General features: G+C 47.7%; 7 protein-coding genes across 7 annotated transcripts; 4 read left to right on the plus strand and 3 right to left on the minus strand.

The window, feature by feature from the left end:
- Nucleotides 1-44: 44 nt before the first annotated feature.
- FOBCDRAFT_270346 (general substrate transporter) lies at nucleotides 45-1,588 on the minus strand (the record flags this gene model as incomplete). The annotated part of the gene is made up of 2 exons (XM_031175117.2): nucleotides 45-1,484; nucleotides 1,538-1,588. The coding sequence occupies 2 exons, from the start codon at nucleotides 1,586-1,588 to the stop codon at nucleotides 45-47; spliced, it is 1,491 nt and encodes a 496-aa protein (XP_031046250.2).
- Nucleotides 1,589-2,468: 880 nt separating this feature from the next.
- Nucleotides 2,469-4,931, plus strand: FOBCDRAFT_178023 (fungal-specific transcription factor domain-containing protein; the record flags this gene model as incomplete). The annotated part of the gene is made up of 8 exons (XM_031175118.3): nucleotides 2,469-2,552; nucleotides 2,609-2,691; nucleotides 2,778-3,505; nucleotides 3,556-3,688; nucleotides 3,747-3,959; nucleotides 4,008-4,163; nucleotides 4,215-4,392; nucleotides 4,445-4,931. The coding sequence occupies 8 exons, from the start codon at nucleotides 2,469-2,471 to the stop codon at nucleotides 4,892-4,894; spliced, it is 2,025 nt and encodes a 674-aa protein (XP_031046251.2). The 3' UTR covers nucleotides 4,895-4,931.
- Nucleotides 4,932-5,424: 493 nt separating this feature from the next.
- On the plus strand, nucleotides 5,425-6,578 carry FOBCDRAFT_237555 (carbon-nitrogen hydrolase; the record flags this gene model as incomplete). Its single annotated transcript, XM_059610157.1, has 3 exons — nucleotides 5,425-5,434; nucleotides 5,465-5,917; nucleotides 5,974-6,578. The coding sequence occupies 3 exons, from the start codon at nucleotides 5,425-5,427 to the stop codon at nucleotides 6,576-6,578; spliced, it is 1,068 nt and encodes a 355-aa protein (XP_059464333.1).
- Nucleotides 6,579-7,077: 499 nt separating this feature from the next.
- FOBCDRAFT_316445 (uncharacterized protein) lies at nucleotides 7,078-8,795 on the plus strand. Its single transcript, XM_059611985.1, has 2 exons — nucleotides 7,078-8,180; nucleotides 8,229-8,795. Exons 1-2 carry the CDS (start codon nucleotides 7,292-7,294, stop codon nucleotides 8,708-8,710), a joined length of 1,371 nt encoding a protein of 456 aa, XP_059464334.1. The 5' UTR covers nucleotides 7,078-7,291; the 3' UTR covers nucleotides 8,711-8,795.
- FOBCDRAFT_216589 (aspartic peptidase domain-containing protein) lies at nucleotides 8,777-10,504 on the minus strand. The gene is made up of 5 exons (XM_059609454.1): nucleotides 10,158-10,504; nucleotides 9,710-10,108; nucleotides 9,563-9,653; nucleotides 9,137-9,507; nucleotides 8,777-9,079 (listed from the first exon to the last, which is right to left on the minus strand). The coding sequence occupies exons 1-5, from the start codon at nucleotides 10,393-10,395 to the stop codon at nucleotides 8,940-8,942; spliced, it is 1,239 nt and encodes a 412-aa protein (XP_059464335.1). The 5' UTR covers nucleotides 10,396-10,504; the 3' UTR covers nucleotides 8,777-8,939.
- Nucleotides 10,505-11,515: 1,011 nt separating this feature from the next.
- On the plus strand, nucleotides 11,516-13,541 carry FOBCDRAFT_216593 (mitochondrial phosphate carrier protein). The gene is made up of 6 exons (XM_059609455.1): nucleotides 11,516-11,674; nucleotides 11,729-12,012; nucleotides 12,099-12,299; nucleotides 12,398-12,817; nucleotides 12,892-13,237; nucleotides 13,312-13,541. Exons 2-6 carry the CDS (start codon nucleotides 11,783-11,785, stop codon nucleotides 13,387-13,389), a joined length of 1,275 nt encoding a protein of 424 aa, XP_059464336.1. The 5' UTR covers nucleotides 11,516-11,674; nucleotides 11,729-11,782; the 3' UTR covers nucleotides 13,390-13,541.
- A 927-nt stretch (nucleotides 13,542-14,468) lies between these two features.
- Nucleotides 14,469-15,323, minus strand: FOBCDRAFT_270352 (uncharacterized protein; the record flags this gene model as incomplete). Its single annotated transcript, XM_031175132.2, has 1 exon — nucleotides 14,469-15,323. One exon carries the CDS (start codon nucleotides 15,321-15,323, stop codon nucleotides 14,469-14,471), a length of 855 nt encoding a protein of 284 aa, XP_031046265.2.
- Nucleotides 15,324-15,733: the final 410 nt, after the last annotated feature.

Raw genomic sequence — 15,733 nt, forward strand, 5'->3', positions numbered from 1 at the left:
CAAGCCCGATTATAATTACATGAGAGATTCCGGTACACATAATGCTAAACCTTCACCTTGTCCTTGTCGCTGTTAATAGACAAGGCCTTAGTATCACTCGATGCCTCGATAGCAACTTCATCATCGAAGAGAGCTGAAATCTCCTCCAAGGTCATTCCCTTAGTCTCAGGGAAGAACACGGCGAAGATGATGGCACAAATAAGTGTGAATGCCATCATGATTAGATAAAACCTCCAACCAATGGTTTGGAACGCAGTCGGTGCAGCCTCGAGAAGAGTAAGAGAGCCAACGAAAAGACCGGCACAGGATATCGCAAATCCCTTCCCTCGAAGATGGGTAGGCCATATCTCAGAGCCGTACACATAAGTCGAGGCATCCATGCAGGTGGCATAGAAGGTGAGGTGCAGATACAAGAAGAAGACACCAGCCGAATTGCCACCTTTATTTGTCGTGCCCCCATAAAGAGCAACCATGATGCTTACACCAAGAAGGGAAATGGCGCAGCCGATGAGACCGGTCACCATCAGCCATTTCCTTCCAACGTAGTCAAGAAGAACGGCATTTATGGCATTGCAGACAAGTCCTTCGGTCAACCATCCAGCGGAGAGTGCGAGACTAGCAGAAGCACCATGTCCGAGAGCTGCATACAGGGAAGGTCCGTAGTTGTTGATGACGGTAGTTCCTGTAAGTTGGCCGGCAAGAAGAGTGGTGAAACCAATCAAGGCCCTTTTCCGATAATGAGGCACGGTGAAAAGGGAAGCCCAAGATGACGGCAAGTGCCGCTCAAGTTCCACCTGAGCGCGGATCTGAGCAAATTCAGCCCTAGCTGCATGGTTGTCGGGGTCACTTGAGTCTCCGTAGATGCGTTGCAAAACAGCCTCGGCTCTTTCGTGCTGATCGTTGTCGATAAGCCACCGGGGAGACTCAGGAATGAAGCAGACACCACATGCGAGGATGAGGGGAGGCAAGCACTGTATAGCCAAAGGAGGACGCCACTGAGCTCCGTCTGCATTCACGAAGTAAAAGCCGAATCCGACCCAAGCCGATGATGAGTATCCAACCAAGATCGAAACACCGTGAAGACCAACAAGGAGGCCACGAGCATGAGGAGGTGCAACTTCACTCTGCCAAAGAGGCACAAGCATGACGAGCCCGCCGATAGCAAGACCTGTCAGAAACCTTGAGACGAGGTACATTGCCAAGTGGACAGAACCAGCTTGAAGGCCGCCGCCAATGATAGCGAGTACACTTGCAAGGAACATAGCCTTGCATCGACCGAACTTGTCAGCAACGGCTCCAAAGGTCAAGGTCCCGATGAGGCCACCGCCTTGGAAGAGTCCATTGATCGCGCCAATGAGAGCAGCTGCATTGCTGGCTGTATCGAGACCGAAGTAATGGAGAAAGGATGGTTGACCGAGGGTTGACCCTATGATGGCCGAACAGTATCCGTAGGTGATACTTCCAAAAGTTGCAAAAGCGATGATCTGTTGATACAGAGATTAGATTTCGTCCACTGCCATAATGAAGTAGGACGTACTAGAATGTTATAACCACCAAGCGGTTTTCCGCGGAACTTAATGAGTGCCATGCCGTAGTGTTGAAAGATAGTTCTTGCAAGAGGTAGCGTTAACCGAGATGGTTATTTGCAACTCCTCTGAACCTCAGGGGCGCATTGGAAGGTTCAAATACTCCTACAACTGCCATGGCTTGTCTAATGCTACACTATGGCAATCTTAGCTAGGTGAATACGTTGATTAACTGGCGCTCACCAAAGGGGGACTATCAGTTACTGGACGTACTATTCCACAAGAGGTCAAGAGCAGATAGCATCTCTGGATAATGCTTACCCGGATAGAAATCACCAATCAGCTTCCAAAATGGGGACTCCGCTCTTGGTTACGCGAATATGCGGGGATGAAGCTTATCTCAAGGTGGCGCTTGTTGATATGAAGACATACTGGGTAATGCTTAACCAGGATTGCTGCTTAGCCCTTGAAGGCCTATCTGAAGCCCTTCAAAGGTTATATTCGGCAATTGGGTACTAGCACTATCTATATATCTATCGGTCTACTGCGAGCATAACTTATGGCTGCACGGCTGTACTCGGCTGGATTTAGCCATGTATCCTCTATGCCCTACCCGGAACCTCTCAATCACGGTGTCTGTCATCTGCAATGCTTGCTTTAAATCTTTCAGATCGCCGACAGCCACTAATGAACCGAGTTTACAGCTTTCCCAATGTACCTTTTCATCTTCTGGGCCATCTGACACAATGCATCAATCCCCGATTTCGTTGCCATCGTATAGCCGTCCTGGTTTTAGCGTATAATTTATGTTGGCTTGGTCAAGCGTAAAACCAGATAAGGGAAATACGAAACTGCGTCACGTGTGGCCTATAACCCCGCCCCAATGCTCGACTCTCCGTTCCAGGCTCTGTCCATCTCTGCGTGTACCGGAATGTCTGTACCATGAGATCTCAGGTGACGGTTTCTGGAAAGCCGAGGCAACGATCAGCTTTAGCTTGCAGCACATGTCGCATCAAGCGGGTCAAGGTAAGCTTGATTTCAATTGGTAGGGAGGACTTCCCTTTCGCTAAACATGGATTCAGTGTGATGGCCAACGTCCATCGTGCTCGACGTGTCATACAAACGGCGAGGTCTGTGAATACACAGCTCAGGACAGTAATAGAAAGTAAACACATCTAGCCTCTCTACATTAATATTCGTCGATTCTGTAGAATCAATGAAACAGCGCTAAGCATCTAACGAGTATTATAGGCCTCCAAGCAAACGTTATGTCGAGGCGCTCCAGGAGAGGATTAGGACATTGGAAGCGCAACTCGAACGGTTTCAGAGTGACACTGGACCCCAGGATAGAGGCCCATTGAACGCTACTGAAGAGTTTCACAGTAATTCAGAGGGCGATTCTATTCCTGACGATTCGAGCTACAGATCTCCAATCAGGGATATAAGCGATCGGCTCGGGGCCCTCAACATCGGCGAAGATGGCCAAATCCATTACTTCGGCTCCAGGAGTAACTTCTCACTGCTCAAAAACAGCCCCGTAGCAAGCTCAACGGTCTCATCACGTGAATTGCAAAAACAGGCCGCAGATACACTTGACCAACTGAATCTTCGCGTCGAAGTATCCGACGAGTTGCGGAATCACCTCTTGGATCTCTTTTGGAGCTGGCAAAACACCTGGCAGTACCTTGTCGTCAAGGAACTGTTCCTTGAGGATCTGTACATTACTCACTCCGGCCGATATGCCTCACCTCTATTGCTTTCCGCCGTCTTGGCGCTTGCAGCTCGGTACTCGGATCGCGTTGAGCTTCGAAGTGATCCTCTTGACCAGAATACGGCGGGGAACCCGTTGGCTGAGCAGGCCAAGATGATACTGTTTTATGAGAGCCAGGCGCCGAAGGTAACGACAGTCCAGGCGACAGCATTACTTGGATTACGTGAGATAGCTACTGATAAAGAGGCTCTTGGGTGGATGTATTGCGGTAAGAGAAAAGATACCTAGACGTCTGAATCACTAATAGCGAGATCACAGGCATGGCAGCAAGAATGGCCTTTAACCTTGGACTTCATCTTGACCGAAGCCACTGGGTTGATACGGGACATATAACCAAAGACGAAGCTGAAGTCGGGACTATTGTTTGGTGGGGATGCTACGTTTTAGATAAGTGAGCTTACTCCTTATTCATTGCTGGGAGAGGTCTACAGCTAACATGATCACCTGAGGCTATTCAATATTGGACTTGGTCGACCATCAACTATCCAAGAACACGAAATATCTGCCAAGCTGCCTTCTATGCAACACAATGCAGAGTACGAATCCTGGCACTCTGAATCTCCAATCGGTGAACCCATCGTCTTTCCACGCAGCCACCAAGTCTCGAATGTCCGCGCTACAGTTCAGCTATTTAGGGTCACATCGTCAGCCCTGGATGAGATGTAAGTGACTCCTTGATCAGAGGTCTCAAATACTGAAACTTTCTCAAGATACAGACCTGTTAGCCAACATGTCAAGTCTCGAATCATGGAGCTCGTTACCAAAACGCACGTCGATATCATTGAGTTCCAGATAAACCTTCCTAGCTGTCTTCGTCTTTCGCCATCAACGCTCGCCCCCACACTACCTCACGTTTACTTGCTTCAGTAAGCCTGACAATGTCACCTGGAAGCGCTCAGACACTAATGCTATGAAAGCCTCCAGATTCATGTCGCTATAATCTTACTGCATCGACCCTTTGTTGGAGTACAGCGAAGGACTTTGGACCCTGGTAGCTTTCATCCCAGCACCGGATCAAGTCATCTCAAGGAGTGCAGTCAGTCTTCACATTCCATCAGTAATATTTTTAAGCTTTACAGCAAACACTATACCTTGGTAAGCAGCTCTTTCACTCGCGTTGACATCATAATGCTAACTTTTGCCTCAGCGACGAATACCAATCTCAGCCATCCACTGTGCTTTCACAGCTTCAATTATTCTTCTCCTCGAAACAACCTCTACAGATGCAAAAGACCGTGAACGCGCTATAGCTTCGTTAAAAGTATTAGCTGAAGCGCTCACTGATATGAGTACTGCTTGGGCCTGGAGCCAGCGTGCACTGTTTGCAGTTCGCCAATTAGCTCGGGAATGGTCAGTCAGTGAAGACTCATTCGGTGCACTTGGGATCAAAGGGGAAAGCGGACAAGCCAATGGGGATGATATCGTTGGTACAACACAAGCACTTGAGGAGGCTGACTCTAGTAGTTCGCTTTGGGCAGTAGAAGGCCCTCATTGCTTCGATATGGATATCCCTTTCATGACTAGCGAAGGACTGGACTATCAAGGATGGATTGGCACATTGTTTACAGAACCGGGATATCCAGGCGATGCTGCTTGAGGAAACAACTAAAGGATAGGCAGCCAGACTTTGTCAACTATTATAGAGGTCAGCTGTTATTATCGGTTATCGTAGTCTAGTACAGTTTGTACAGTTCCTTATCTCTTGAGTCAACGAACTAGTGATGCCGTGTTGCGAGTACGTGTTCAGATAACCCATGTGAACATGCACAGTGTCTTTTCGGGGCTGTTCTAGCTTAGATTAATCCTAGTGAGAGGATTGGGTCTGGATAATGCTTAGCCGGGTCTAGGTCACCAGTGGTGGTTGCAGGCCCTGCATATCACTAAAGTCTGCCAATCTGCGGGGTAATACTAGGCTGTTCTCAGCCACTACGGGAACTTTATCATGGATAATGCTTACCCGAGAAACTGGGCAACATAGATGATTTTGACTCCTGCTGTGTGTGAAGGTCATGAATGTTAGGACAATAAGTATATAAGTTTATACCATACATACTTTAACGTTCAAAAATCCAAAGTACTATCACAACAGATAATCCTCTGCCTATTACTTCCACTACTCTTACCAAAATGTCAATCCGTCAATAGAAAGCCGCTATCTGCCAGGCAGAACCATGCTGGTTCGACAAAGTCGCCGGTATCAAAAAGACAATCCGACTCATCAGCGAAGCCAGCCAGAACGGAGCATCTCTCATAGCCTTCTCCGAAGTCTGGTTGCCCGGCTATCCCAATTTCCTATGGTCAGGAACATACGGGGAGAATATGCCCTTGGTGCAGAAGTACATGCAAAACAGCATTTCTGCCTATGGAGACGAGATGCTTGAGATCCGTCAAGTTGCCGCAGCTGCGAACATATACGTATGTTTTGGCTTCAGTGAGCGAGTCGGAGCTTCGTTGTATCTCGCTCAGGTCCTCATCGGTCCTGACGGAAACATTCTTCTTCATCGTCGCAAAACAAAGCCTACGCATGTTGAGAGGACTATTTTTGGCGATTCCACTGGGGATTCTCTCACTACCGTGGTGGATACCCCCTTGGGAAAGATTGGCATGTTGAACTGTTGGGGTACGTTGACGAGTTTGACGCATACTGTTGATTCTCTGCTAATGACGGGATAATAGAACACCTCCAGCCTCTCCTCAAGTATCACACCTACTGCCAAGGTGAACAAGTTCATATCGCGGCCTGGCCGTTCAACGCAAAGTGGACTGAATCAGCTGTTGAGCCCTACTCAGTCTTTTCAGAGGCCAACGAGGTCACAGCCAGTCGCATGTATGCCCTGGAGGGTGCTGTATACGTCCTCGTAACCAACCAGCCACTATCCGCCGAAGGCGCCAAGCTAAACAGTGAGGGTCAAGGGAACGCAGACAAGGACGGTTTCATGCTCGCTGGAGGCGGTGGTGCCGCAGCTGTCTTTGGTCCGGATGGCCGACAGCTGACTGAGCCTACTGACCCCTTGTTTGATGGCCTGATTTACTGCGACATTGATCTGGACAAGATTGACTACGCAAAGACCTTGACTGACTGTGTGGGTCACTACTCACGACCTGACCTGCTACGGCTGGTTGTTGATGATCAACCCAAGAACTATGTCGTTCGCGTATCTGATGGACCGACGAATACTACTTATCACACTGGTACAACTGGCGAGACGCTGCTTTCTGCTCACGAGAAGTTGGATGAGCTTCTCGCCAAGAAGGCTCAAAAGGACGAGGCAAGGTCGTGAATTGGTAGTTTCAGAATTTACCCGCCTGAACTAGGTAGACGAGATTGGTCGAAGGAGACATTATGAGAAACCGTTGTATAGACTTGACATAAACCCACGAGTCGTACATCAGAGTACCAGTGAGACGAGTTGTGACAAAAGGTATAACACAGACCAACTCCATGTATTATGTGGCTGGGTATGAACTTGTCTTATCTTGAATGGATGTACGTAATTGGAGAACTGATTGAGCATATCTGCTTCAGTAACGTCACCAAATCTCAAGCTCCCGACAGCCAGACCGAGCTCGACATGAATGGGTACCAAGCAATGTTGGATCATCCACCTATCTTTAGGCTTGTGCGCAAGAACAAGAGTACTATTCGCATTGTTTTGACTCCAATTCTCGGTTATGACAACGATTTGATTGGTTGACTTACTCGCCCTCAGCCGCGCGATTTCTGAAACACGGAACGCCACCCTAACCACGCAATTCCAACTTTCGGGCAGTTCAAGTTCTCCACCATCCACCTTTCTTTACTTACCAACAGTCAACGAACAATCGCAAAAAACATATTCGGCTCAAAGAAGACGACGCTTGCCGAGAGTTGGAACAGAAACGGCCTCCCGAGACTGCCCCGACATACCGTCGCGAATGTAACCTCGGCATCGGTCGGCAAGTTCATCAGACAGCAATCATCCAGCTGCTCTGTGTCTCTGACCTATCTTTCACAATGCAGAGATTAAAGAGATTTCTTCTGAAAAGATACTCGAGGCTCGACCATGAGTTATCTGCTCCGGAGCCAGCGCCGACGAATCCCCCGACTTCGCCTGAAACTAATACTGGCTCATCTTGTCATGGAAGCATCAACCTTTCCAGAATTGAGAGGCTACCCTTCGAGATCCGGAATGAGATATTACTTGCAGTAGACTCCATCGCTGATATTTCTTCGTTGGTGCATGCCTCACCCACCTTTCATCAGCAGTATCGGCTTGACCGAGCATTCTGGCTATGGCATTGCTTAAAGCAGGAATTAGGCAATGTACTTATTGATGCTTACAATGTCGATACATATAACACACCTGAGTTCCGGTCGACAAGAACCCGCCAGAGAGTGCTACTATACGTCGAAGATTATAAACTACAGCGGTCCGAGGGAACGGAGTCACTTTCTCAACCGCCCGAGGACGATGTCATCCGTATCGCGTCTTTTCATACCTCTGTCATCCGTGCCTTTATGCAGCAATATGCTACTTGGACCCGTGCCAGCTTGGAAGGCCTATCTGAGCCAAAAGATCTCAGCAGAACAGAAGCGAGGCGCATTGTGCGTGGCCTGTACCGGTTCCAAATATTCTGCAGCCTCTTCGGCCCGGCACGTGGTGGCGGCAACTTCTTCTACGATGATGGTCTCCTTGAAGCTGAAGAGAGGCTTCAGCTGCTTCTTGACGTTTACGAGGCTTGGGAGATCGAAGAGATTCTCTGCATCAATGTATTTGTGCATGCCAAATACCGCGTCTTGTTCGAACAGGTTGAATGGGACTTGCATCCAGATAACCCTTCATTCGACGACGTACGGACAGGTCCGCATACCCCACCAGGGGCGTTCCATCTGGCCAGTAATAGTAGGACTCAGATCCGCATTTAGGAGTGTTTAGCTGACCATATTAAAGTGTTTGCAGATTATTACAGGAATGGCATAGTCTGCCGAGGACTGCCAGTTCTATTTGCCGCCATGGAGATTCCAAGTCATTCCGAACTAGTAAAGCTAATAGCAAGTGAAATTGTTTCAGTGGTAGACGACATGGTCTCCGAAACAACAAGACCTTATCATCAAGACACAAGACGCGAGAACCACTATTCCGATCGCGACAAAGCGCAGGATAACCGAGAGAAAATGAGCTTCGAAGGAGAAAGCTATGACTCGCCTCCATATGCATGGGTGGTCTTCTGGAAAGAGTTGTATAGCAACCTCTATGGCGATTATGTACCACCGTCCTTTCGTCCCTGGGGGTATGTTATGTGGGACAAGAATCGGCTAGTCAACGCTGATGCTGTTGCCATAATCAGTCGGGAGTGGAAGGCCATGTATAACAGGCTCAATGACGAAGGGGAACCGGAGGACCCGAGAGATGAGATGTTGGCTTATCGCTGATGTATGGCAGCACATAATAAAGTGACTATATTTTTTATAGTAGAAGAAATGCCATTGCCAAGGTGGGAAGAGAGGTATAGATTGCAACTAGGTACATTGTTTGGGTCGGAGAAAGTTAGATTGGGATTATACGAAGTGAATTTCTACAACTATATAGGACCAAGTATATGAGGATCCAGCTTTAATTCAGGATAGTGCGCCATTTTCAGCCGTTACCTGAATCTATAGCTTAACAACCTTTCAGATTCGGAATAGCATTAGGTCCGGAACCAAATGCAACTAGCTTTTCACCACAGTTGGCTGGTGGAGCAAGTGCAACCTGTTTGTTGTCGAGATCGAAGGCAAGATAGGCGGCTTCCAAGAAAGGTTCTGTTCACGCATCAGCAGGTGTTCGCAAATGCCTTACGGGAACCAAGGTCAACTTACGTCCAAGGACTAGCTGTCCTTTCCAAGTGGTCAAAACACCGACCCAACAAGTCTTGCCCTTATCAGCTGACTGCGTGGTGATGATCTTGTTGTAAGGTATCTTGATCGTGACATCGCCGAATTGGAAGTCCCAACTACCAGGCATGTTACGCTTCTCGCAAGGCACGAAATAGGCGTCATTTCCGTCATTCACCGCGCCGAGAGTCTTGTAAAGAGGATCGACAAAGGAATGGCGGAATCGGAGGTACTGATTCGAGCTGTCGAGGAGGAAAACCGAGTCGTTCTTGTGAACTTCGTAGCTTGTCACTTCACTAGCGTGGTTCTTTCCTTTAGGGACAGTCTGGCGGAGGCCTGTGAGAACAATTGAAGGTCTAAATATCCAAGGTTAGATCACCTTCTTCTCGAAAGATAGACTTGAGTACTTGCCCAAATGTGCCAAGCTCATCCTTCACCAGCGGCCTTTTCACAAGTTTGCCCTTGAATTTACCCGTGTCAATGCCACCAAGAATAATTGAAGCTGTTATCCGACAGAGCGTTAGTGGAATAGTCTGTCCGCACAACAGAAGGACTTGCCTGGCTTGGAGCCGTGCTCGTGTAGGTCAACACTGTAAGTACGGCTGGCAATCTTTTTGTTGGCAACGAGGCTATCCAAGAACGAGCTGTATATCTTCCCCGGCGCATATCCATGTTCCATATTGGGGCCAAGTGCAAGCCCACCAATTCCGGAGAACTCATCCTTGGAGGGGTTGAAAAGACCAAAGACTTGTTTAGGAATGCTAACGCCGGCAATATTAAATATGTCCTTATGAAAATCAAGATGAAAGGTCTGGTTACTTGGCGGATATGTCGTTGGATCGCCATAGGAGACTGCAGTATGGCCCAGAATTGGGGACGAAGTCTTGGATTTGTTGAGTTGGTAGTATCCATCATTGCAGCCATCGCATTCCGCAAAGGTCTTATCGGAAATAAACCCTAGAAATGTCAGTGAAAAGAATATCGGCTGTTGACTGGAAGCTCATACATGTTGTCGATTTGGCTATGTCCAAATTCAGCTTCATTTTCTGGGAGGGAGTGCCAGCTGCAACTTCAGCAATCCATGAATGATAGTCATCCGAATTATCTTCAATCAGAGGCAGAACATGCACTCCAGGAGACGATGGGTACGATTTCCCTGCGTGACTTCCGGGAATTGCAACAACGCCTTGTGCAGCATCCAGCACCAGGATGGGTAGTGCTAACAGCCAGTACTGGTGGACCATCTTGAGGTAGTTTGGTAGGGGGGAGAGACACCAGAATGAGGTAGGACAACAGATGTGAAATTTGAAAGTTACAGCAGAAAATATGCTCTCCTGATATATAATTGTTTAGAGTATATACTTTATACTATTATTAAAATTCTCGTATTTTTAAGATGTATATAGGTTCCGGAAGCTTAAATCCCCTTCTTGAAGCTTAACAGCACATCGGATAAATCGGCGTCGGCATATCCAGTTGCAATTTTAATAACAAGGGTTTATAAAGGGCCATGCACTGGCATCTGTTAAACGGCAAAGGCTACTTGAGCACCGCGTTTCCCGAAAACGAGCTGCATTCCTAAGATAAGAGGGACTATATAATTAATTAAATCAATTAGGATTAGTATCTTACAGATCTAGAAAATACAGCAGGTTCCATAACTAGAGACAATTAAGATATCACCTTCTAGTTTAACAGCATCCTCCCAATTGCGCCTTGTGGGCAAACTTTAAACAAAATGTCATTCAGTAAAGGTATACCGCACCAACTCAGGAAATTCGGTAGTCCCTGTGGGTATACGCTAAGCAGAGCCACTTCACTTGCAGGCTCGGTACTTCAAAGCCCCGTGTTTATTGCCTGAAGAAATAAGGTTTCCGGTTTTCTCCAAGCGAGACTCCTTTTTCTCACGGCATCGCTCTTTGTAGTTAGGTCCAGTTCTTACTTTACTCCACTCCTCTCTCAGAATCATACGATGGCCATAGAACGCTCCAGCCGCTTTGCGACCTATCCCGCTGTATTGTACATTGTACACAGAGAGCTCCTCCTGTCCAACATCATCCCCCAAGCAGTCGAACAAGGGATACTCGCTTAGAAGCTTCCCTAAAAAGCTTCTCTGATAGTTATAGGCCTGAACTGTGACAAGAAAAACTTGTTAAAATTTTACCTTGTAAGGCTTTTCTAAACCAGTCCAAGATAGTTGGTTAGCCGAACAGTATGGTTACTGTCAAAGGCTCAACCAATATGCATGATACAACACAGCCGACACGTGGAATTTATTAAAGGCAAGCATGAACTTGTGGGGTTGCCTGTCAAACTGACAGTTGGCCCTCTCTTATCTGGGCTAAAATGTTCTTTACCGACAAACTGGAGCCAGGTCACATGTCGCTTCACATGTCAATAAAAAGACAGCCTCTCTCGAAACCCCCCGCCAACGGATTCCACGTACTCTTCTCTTCTGTATTTTTCTTCCCGGCACTGTAACCCCTGATGCTTTTGTTTCCCCACTAATACAGGTTCATTTTCGTAAGCTCCAGCCTTCAACCCGCCCCGTCCTCTTCACTGCTAAGTATCTGCCAGCCCGATACACAGTTAAAAGCCTTACTCGACGCCTTCCCTACGTTACTAGCCGCAATGAAACTTACACGCGCTATATCCCTGACCAATTTCTTCGTGGCCAGTTCTGCCCTGGGGTTCCAGGTTTTCGTATTATATCCGTGGCACAAAGAGTTAGACGCGGAATTCGATAAGCTGAAGAAGGAGCACTTAAAGGTTCTGAATGCAGCGGGAAACAGTTTGAGCGAGCAGCAACAAAAGGCCATGGCCGACGAATTGATTGAGCTGAAGAACAAAAGCTCGAGAAGGTGGTGGTGGCTTTAATTACCCTTTAAATACACGGCGATTGCAGCCTGTCTTCTTTCTCTTTGGTCCATTTGCTCATTCTTATCAGTAGCTTCCAATTCGTCAATCATGCACCAAATCCCGCAGAAGCAATCAGCGCTGCTAAAGACAAAATCCTGCCAACCAAGGAAAAGCTCATGGCCGCTGCAACAAGTGAAAATTTAACAAGCCTATCTCTTTACGCAAGATACGCTCTCGCTGGCGCTTTCTGTTGTTCTTTCACTCATGCCGTCCTTACTCCCGTTGATGTGTAAGTAACCCACCACTACAAAACATTGCAATGGTGGCCGTGGCATTGGTCTGCCCTACAACGAACGGTATGGTCGCTGACTCTTATCCCTTGCACAGGGTTAAAACAAGGATCCAGCTCGACCCACTTACATACAGCACCAGTCTTTCCAAGAGTGCACGACGTATAGTTTCAGCTGAAGGACCAGGAGCTCTCCTTACGGGGTTAGGTCCGACAATCACCGGCTACTGCCTCCAGGGTGCTTTCAAGTTTGGCGGTTATGAATTTTTCAAGGCTCGTGCAGTAGACTATCTCGGACAATCAACTGCTGCCAATCACCGAAATTCTGTATATCTTGGCTCAGCCGCTGCGGCTGAGTTCCTCGGCGATATCGCACTTTGCCCGTTCGAGTCTGTTCGAATACGACTTGTATCTCAGCCTAGCTATGCCACTGACAGCATAAGCGCCCTCGCTAAGCTAGCAAGAGAAGAGGGTACCGGCGGCCTCTACTCTGGCCTGAGCCCTATCCTACTCAAACAGTACGTGCGTCCAGACCAAATCCGGTCTCTGGGCTCGATATATACCTGGCTGCTAATCTGAACGGCCATCTTAGGATTCCCTATACCATGGCGACATTTCTAGTCTACGAAAAAGCTATCCAGACGGCCTATAGTGTTGTAGATAAGAAAGAACTATCCTCGATGGGAGTTACTGGCATCAACCTTGGGGCTGGGCTTGTCGCTGGATTGGCAGCGGCAGTTGTCTCTCAACCGGCCGATACGATGTTGAGTAGAATCAACAAGGAAAAGGCAGGTAGGGATGAAAGCACAACACGCCGCTTATTCCGCATTGCTTCCGAGCTTGGACTGCGCGGTGCTTACACAGGTATGCAAGCACGCGCAGTTATGGTTAGTGGCATGACGGCAGTGCAGTTCGGCATTTACGGAGACATAAAGAAGGTGCGTCTAAACCCCAATCTCTGACTTCTTTGTGACGGTCTATCGAGGCTTCTGCTGACTATACTCCGTTTCAGCTCTTTGGGGCAGTTGATGGAGTGGAGTTGAGCCAGCGCTATGTTGCCCAAGACTATTCTAAACGTGAGTATGCCTAGAAGTTTCTTTTGTTAAGTGAGGGTAGGAACAAAACTATATAAACAAGGCTCTAGCTATCTAATCTTGATGAGTTAAACGTCGCAGTCTTTCCCTCTTGATAGTTCGCTATATGTTGTTTTATAAATATAAGCCTTACCTATGAATATAAACTCGTTCGCGCTTGTCTAATTTAGAGTAAATGGTATCTGCCCCTTGGCGATAATTACTACACAGTCCTTTAGCCTCGCCTCCTTGGGTAATATCGCCAAATACCCTAGTTCTGTTCTCATCAGATACCGTCCCCTTAGGTATCGTATTAAACGGAACCCAATTAATTCCTCTCCTGCTCACGTCTCCCGACTTTTGCCTGCAGGCCCCTCGTTGCTGCTCATCGCTTCGAAGATCGAAGGAAACAAATCAGATAAATCCGTGTTTAGTACTTCCTGAGGAACATTGCATAAGTCTGTATACCTCTTAATGGCTATAAACCCACCAAATTTTGCTTGCCGTACTAAGCCGCCGCCTTCTCTATCAGTCACGCCAATATTGCATGCCCCAGGACCCATCACACAGACCTGACAGCAGGTATCCCTCTTCAGCTGGAACGGACCAAGGGACCGAAACGTGCAAGATTCAGTTCTGAGCTTGGAGGTTCTGATGACAAACATTACTGCACTTTGGAGCCGGAGGTCCCATTCACACTTTACATACAGGCTTATGCGGGCATACGCAATAGAAGGTGAGAGATGCTTCACGCCAGGTCATACTTATCTCTTGGAAGTTCGGGACAACGAGAGTATCAGGCGGTGGCGATACGGCAGGGAAGAAGATGTGTTCGCGCCGCCTGGCCAGTTTGAGCCTCCGGAACGAGGTGAAGAGCCGAGCGGACCACCGATTAAACTATGTCCAGTTGAGGCTACAGAGTTTGAGGTCATTGACTAGACACTCAGTCAGATACACAAGTCACATAAGAGATTTTTAATAAAGGGACGACATCTTTGGGAGAAATTGAAGTTTTTGTCTGTAGGGAAACTCTCTATGGTAAAGGTGGCTTAAGGTGCTTATTCCTGGAAAGCCTGCTTTCCTGTATTCACAGAACTCAATACACCTTCAGAAACCAGCTCTGAGGTGAGACGGATTGGGCTGTTCTCTGCTTGCCAACAACTATTCCGCCCTGATCAATTATGCGCTGGAGGGCTGGAGCTGTCGTATCGGCTTCTGGGTGAATAGAAGAGTAAGCTAGACTCCTACCCGTGGTCTGTATGCCTTCCAGATCGTAGACATCTTTGACACCAATTCGCTTCCCAGCGAGAGGTCTGTCATCTTCAACACTGTAAAGTCTTGAGGGGACAGGGATAGATGGAGCGCCCCATTCCGAATTGGAATAAGTCAAAGTGCGATAGCCATCTCCCGCTTCATATGTGCCAACCACGAAAGTCCTGTAGGTATCAACATACAAGCGGAAGACTTTGCCAAGGCTGAGACTATCGCCATCTGCAAGGCCAAACATGGGGCATGGAGTCAAGGTAGAGTTGCCGCAGAGACTAGGGCCACCCTTTCCTCCGTAGATGACAGTGGCATTGAGGCTATTGAGGTAGCTCACGACTGAGGAATCAATATCCCCTTCATCGCCCGCACTGACAAGAATAGTTGCGAGGAAAGCCTCCGAGAAAACATCATCTTGCTCCAAAGAGCTTTTGATGACATCTTCAAGCTCATCAGCAGTGGTACTAGCAAGTAGACCAGAGATGTAGGTAACAGGTCCCTGAGCAGGATCCGAGGAGTATGAGACAGAAGAGATAACATCAGAGGTGACTGAGAGATACTGTGAGTCATCAACTGAGAAGATCTGGTCTTGATTATGCAGGAAAAACAAGAAAGATAAAGCGTTCAAAACGGCGAGGGCTGCTACGACCATAAGACAGAGCATTGCAGGCACGTACTTGGAATCCATGATGCTGAGCTTGCTGTGGAATGGCACCATTATCTTTCAGCTGAAAAGATTCAGTTTAAATAACTGTTTTCGCCATCACATGAATATTGTTCCTCTTTCTCCTTCCTCCGCCATGATAGTATGCCAGCCAATGGGATTCTTTATTCTTTCCTCTTTTCTCTTGGTTAGCTATACCCTACCTCGGCTCACCAAAACATTCACACAACAGAGGGCGTCAAGACTTCCCGTGAGCTCAATGTCTCAAATGTTGGCGTTTATCACAAGGTTGTCCGGAGCACATTCAAATAGATAGAGCGGGAAGACATAAGGTCCCACGAATAAGAAAGCGGCAGAGACAATTTAAAGTTTTGAAGCGCTCGTATGAAAGCCTATCATCAAATCATGCTGTTTTGACAGGCCTCAGCCGATTG

Source organism: Fusarium oxysporum, chromosome III (genome assembly GCF_013085055.1).
Source record: "Fusarium oxysporum Fo47 chromosome III, complete sequence".
NCBI classification, from domain to species: Eukaryota; Fungi; Ascomycota; class Sordariomycetes; order Hypocreales; family Nectriaceae; genus Fusarium; species Fusarium oxysporum.

What these genes read in the sequence shown, in the direction of transcription:
- FOBCDRAFT_316445 (XM_059611985.1), top strand. Translation starts at nt 7,292, where the DNA reads ATGCAGAGATTAAAGAGATTTCTTCTGAAAAGATACTCGAGGCTCGAC. An exon ending in GTTCCATCTGGCCAGTAATA is followed by an intron (nt 8,181 to 8,228) that starts GTAGGACTCAGA and finishes ACCATATTAAAG; the next exon opens with TGTTTGCAGATTATTACAGG.
- FOBCDRAFT_216589 (XM_059609454.1), bottom strand. Translation starts at nt 10,395, where the DNA reads ATGGTCCACCAGTACTGGCTGTTAGCACTACCCATCCTGGTGCTGGAT. An exon ending in CGAGCACGGCTCCAAGCCAG is followed by an intron (nt 9,654 to 9,709) that starts GCAAGTCCTTCT and finishes GTCGGATAACAG; the next exon opens with CTTCAATTATTCTTGGTGGC. An exon ending in GATGAGCTTGGCACATTTGG is followed by an intron (nt 9,508 to 9,562) that starts GCAAGTACTCAA and finishes TTGGATATTTAG; the next exon opens with ACCTTCAATTGTTCTCACAG.
- FOBCDRAFT_216593 (XM_059609455.1), top strand. Translation starts at nt 11,783, where the DNA reads ATGAAACTTACACGCGCTATATCCCTGACCAATTTCTTCGTGGCCAGT. An exon ending in GTCCTTACTCCCGTTGATGT is followed by an intron (nt 12,300 to 12,397) that starts GTAAGTAACCCA and finishes TCCCTTGCACAG; the next exon opens with GGTTAAAACAAGGATCCAGC. An exon ending in AGCCCTATCCTACTCAAACA is followed by an intron (nt 12,818 to 12,891) that starts GTACGTGCGTCC and finishes CGGCCATCTTAG; the next exon opens with GATTCCCTATACCATGGCGA.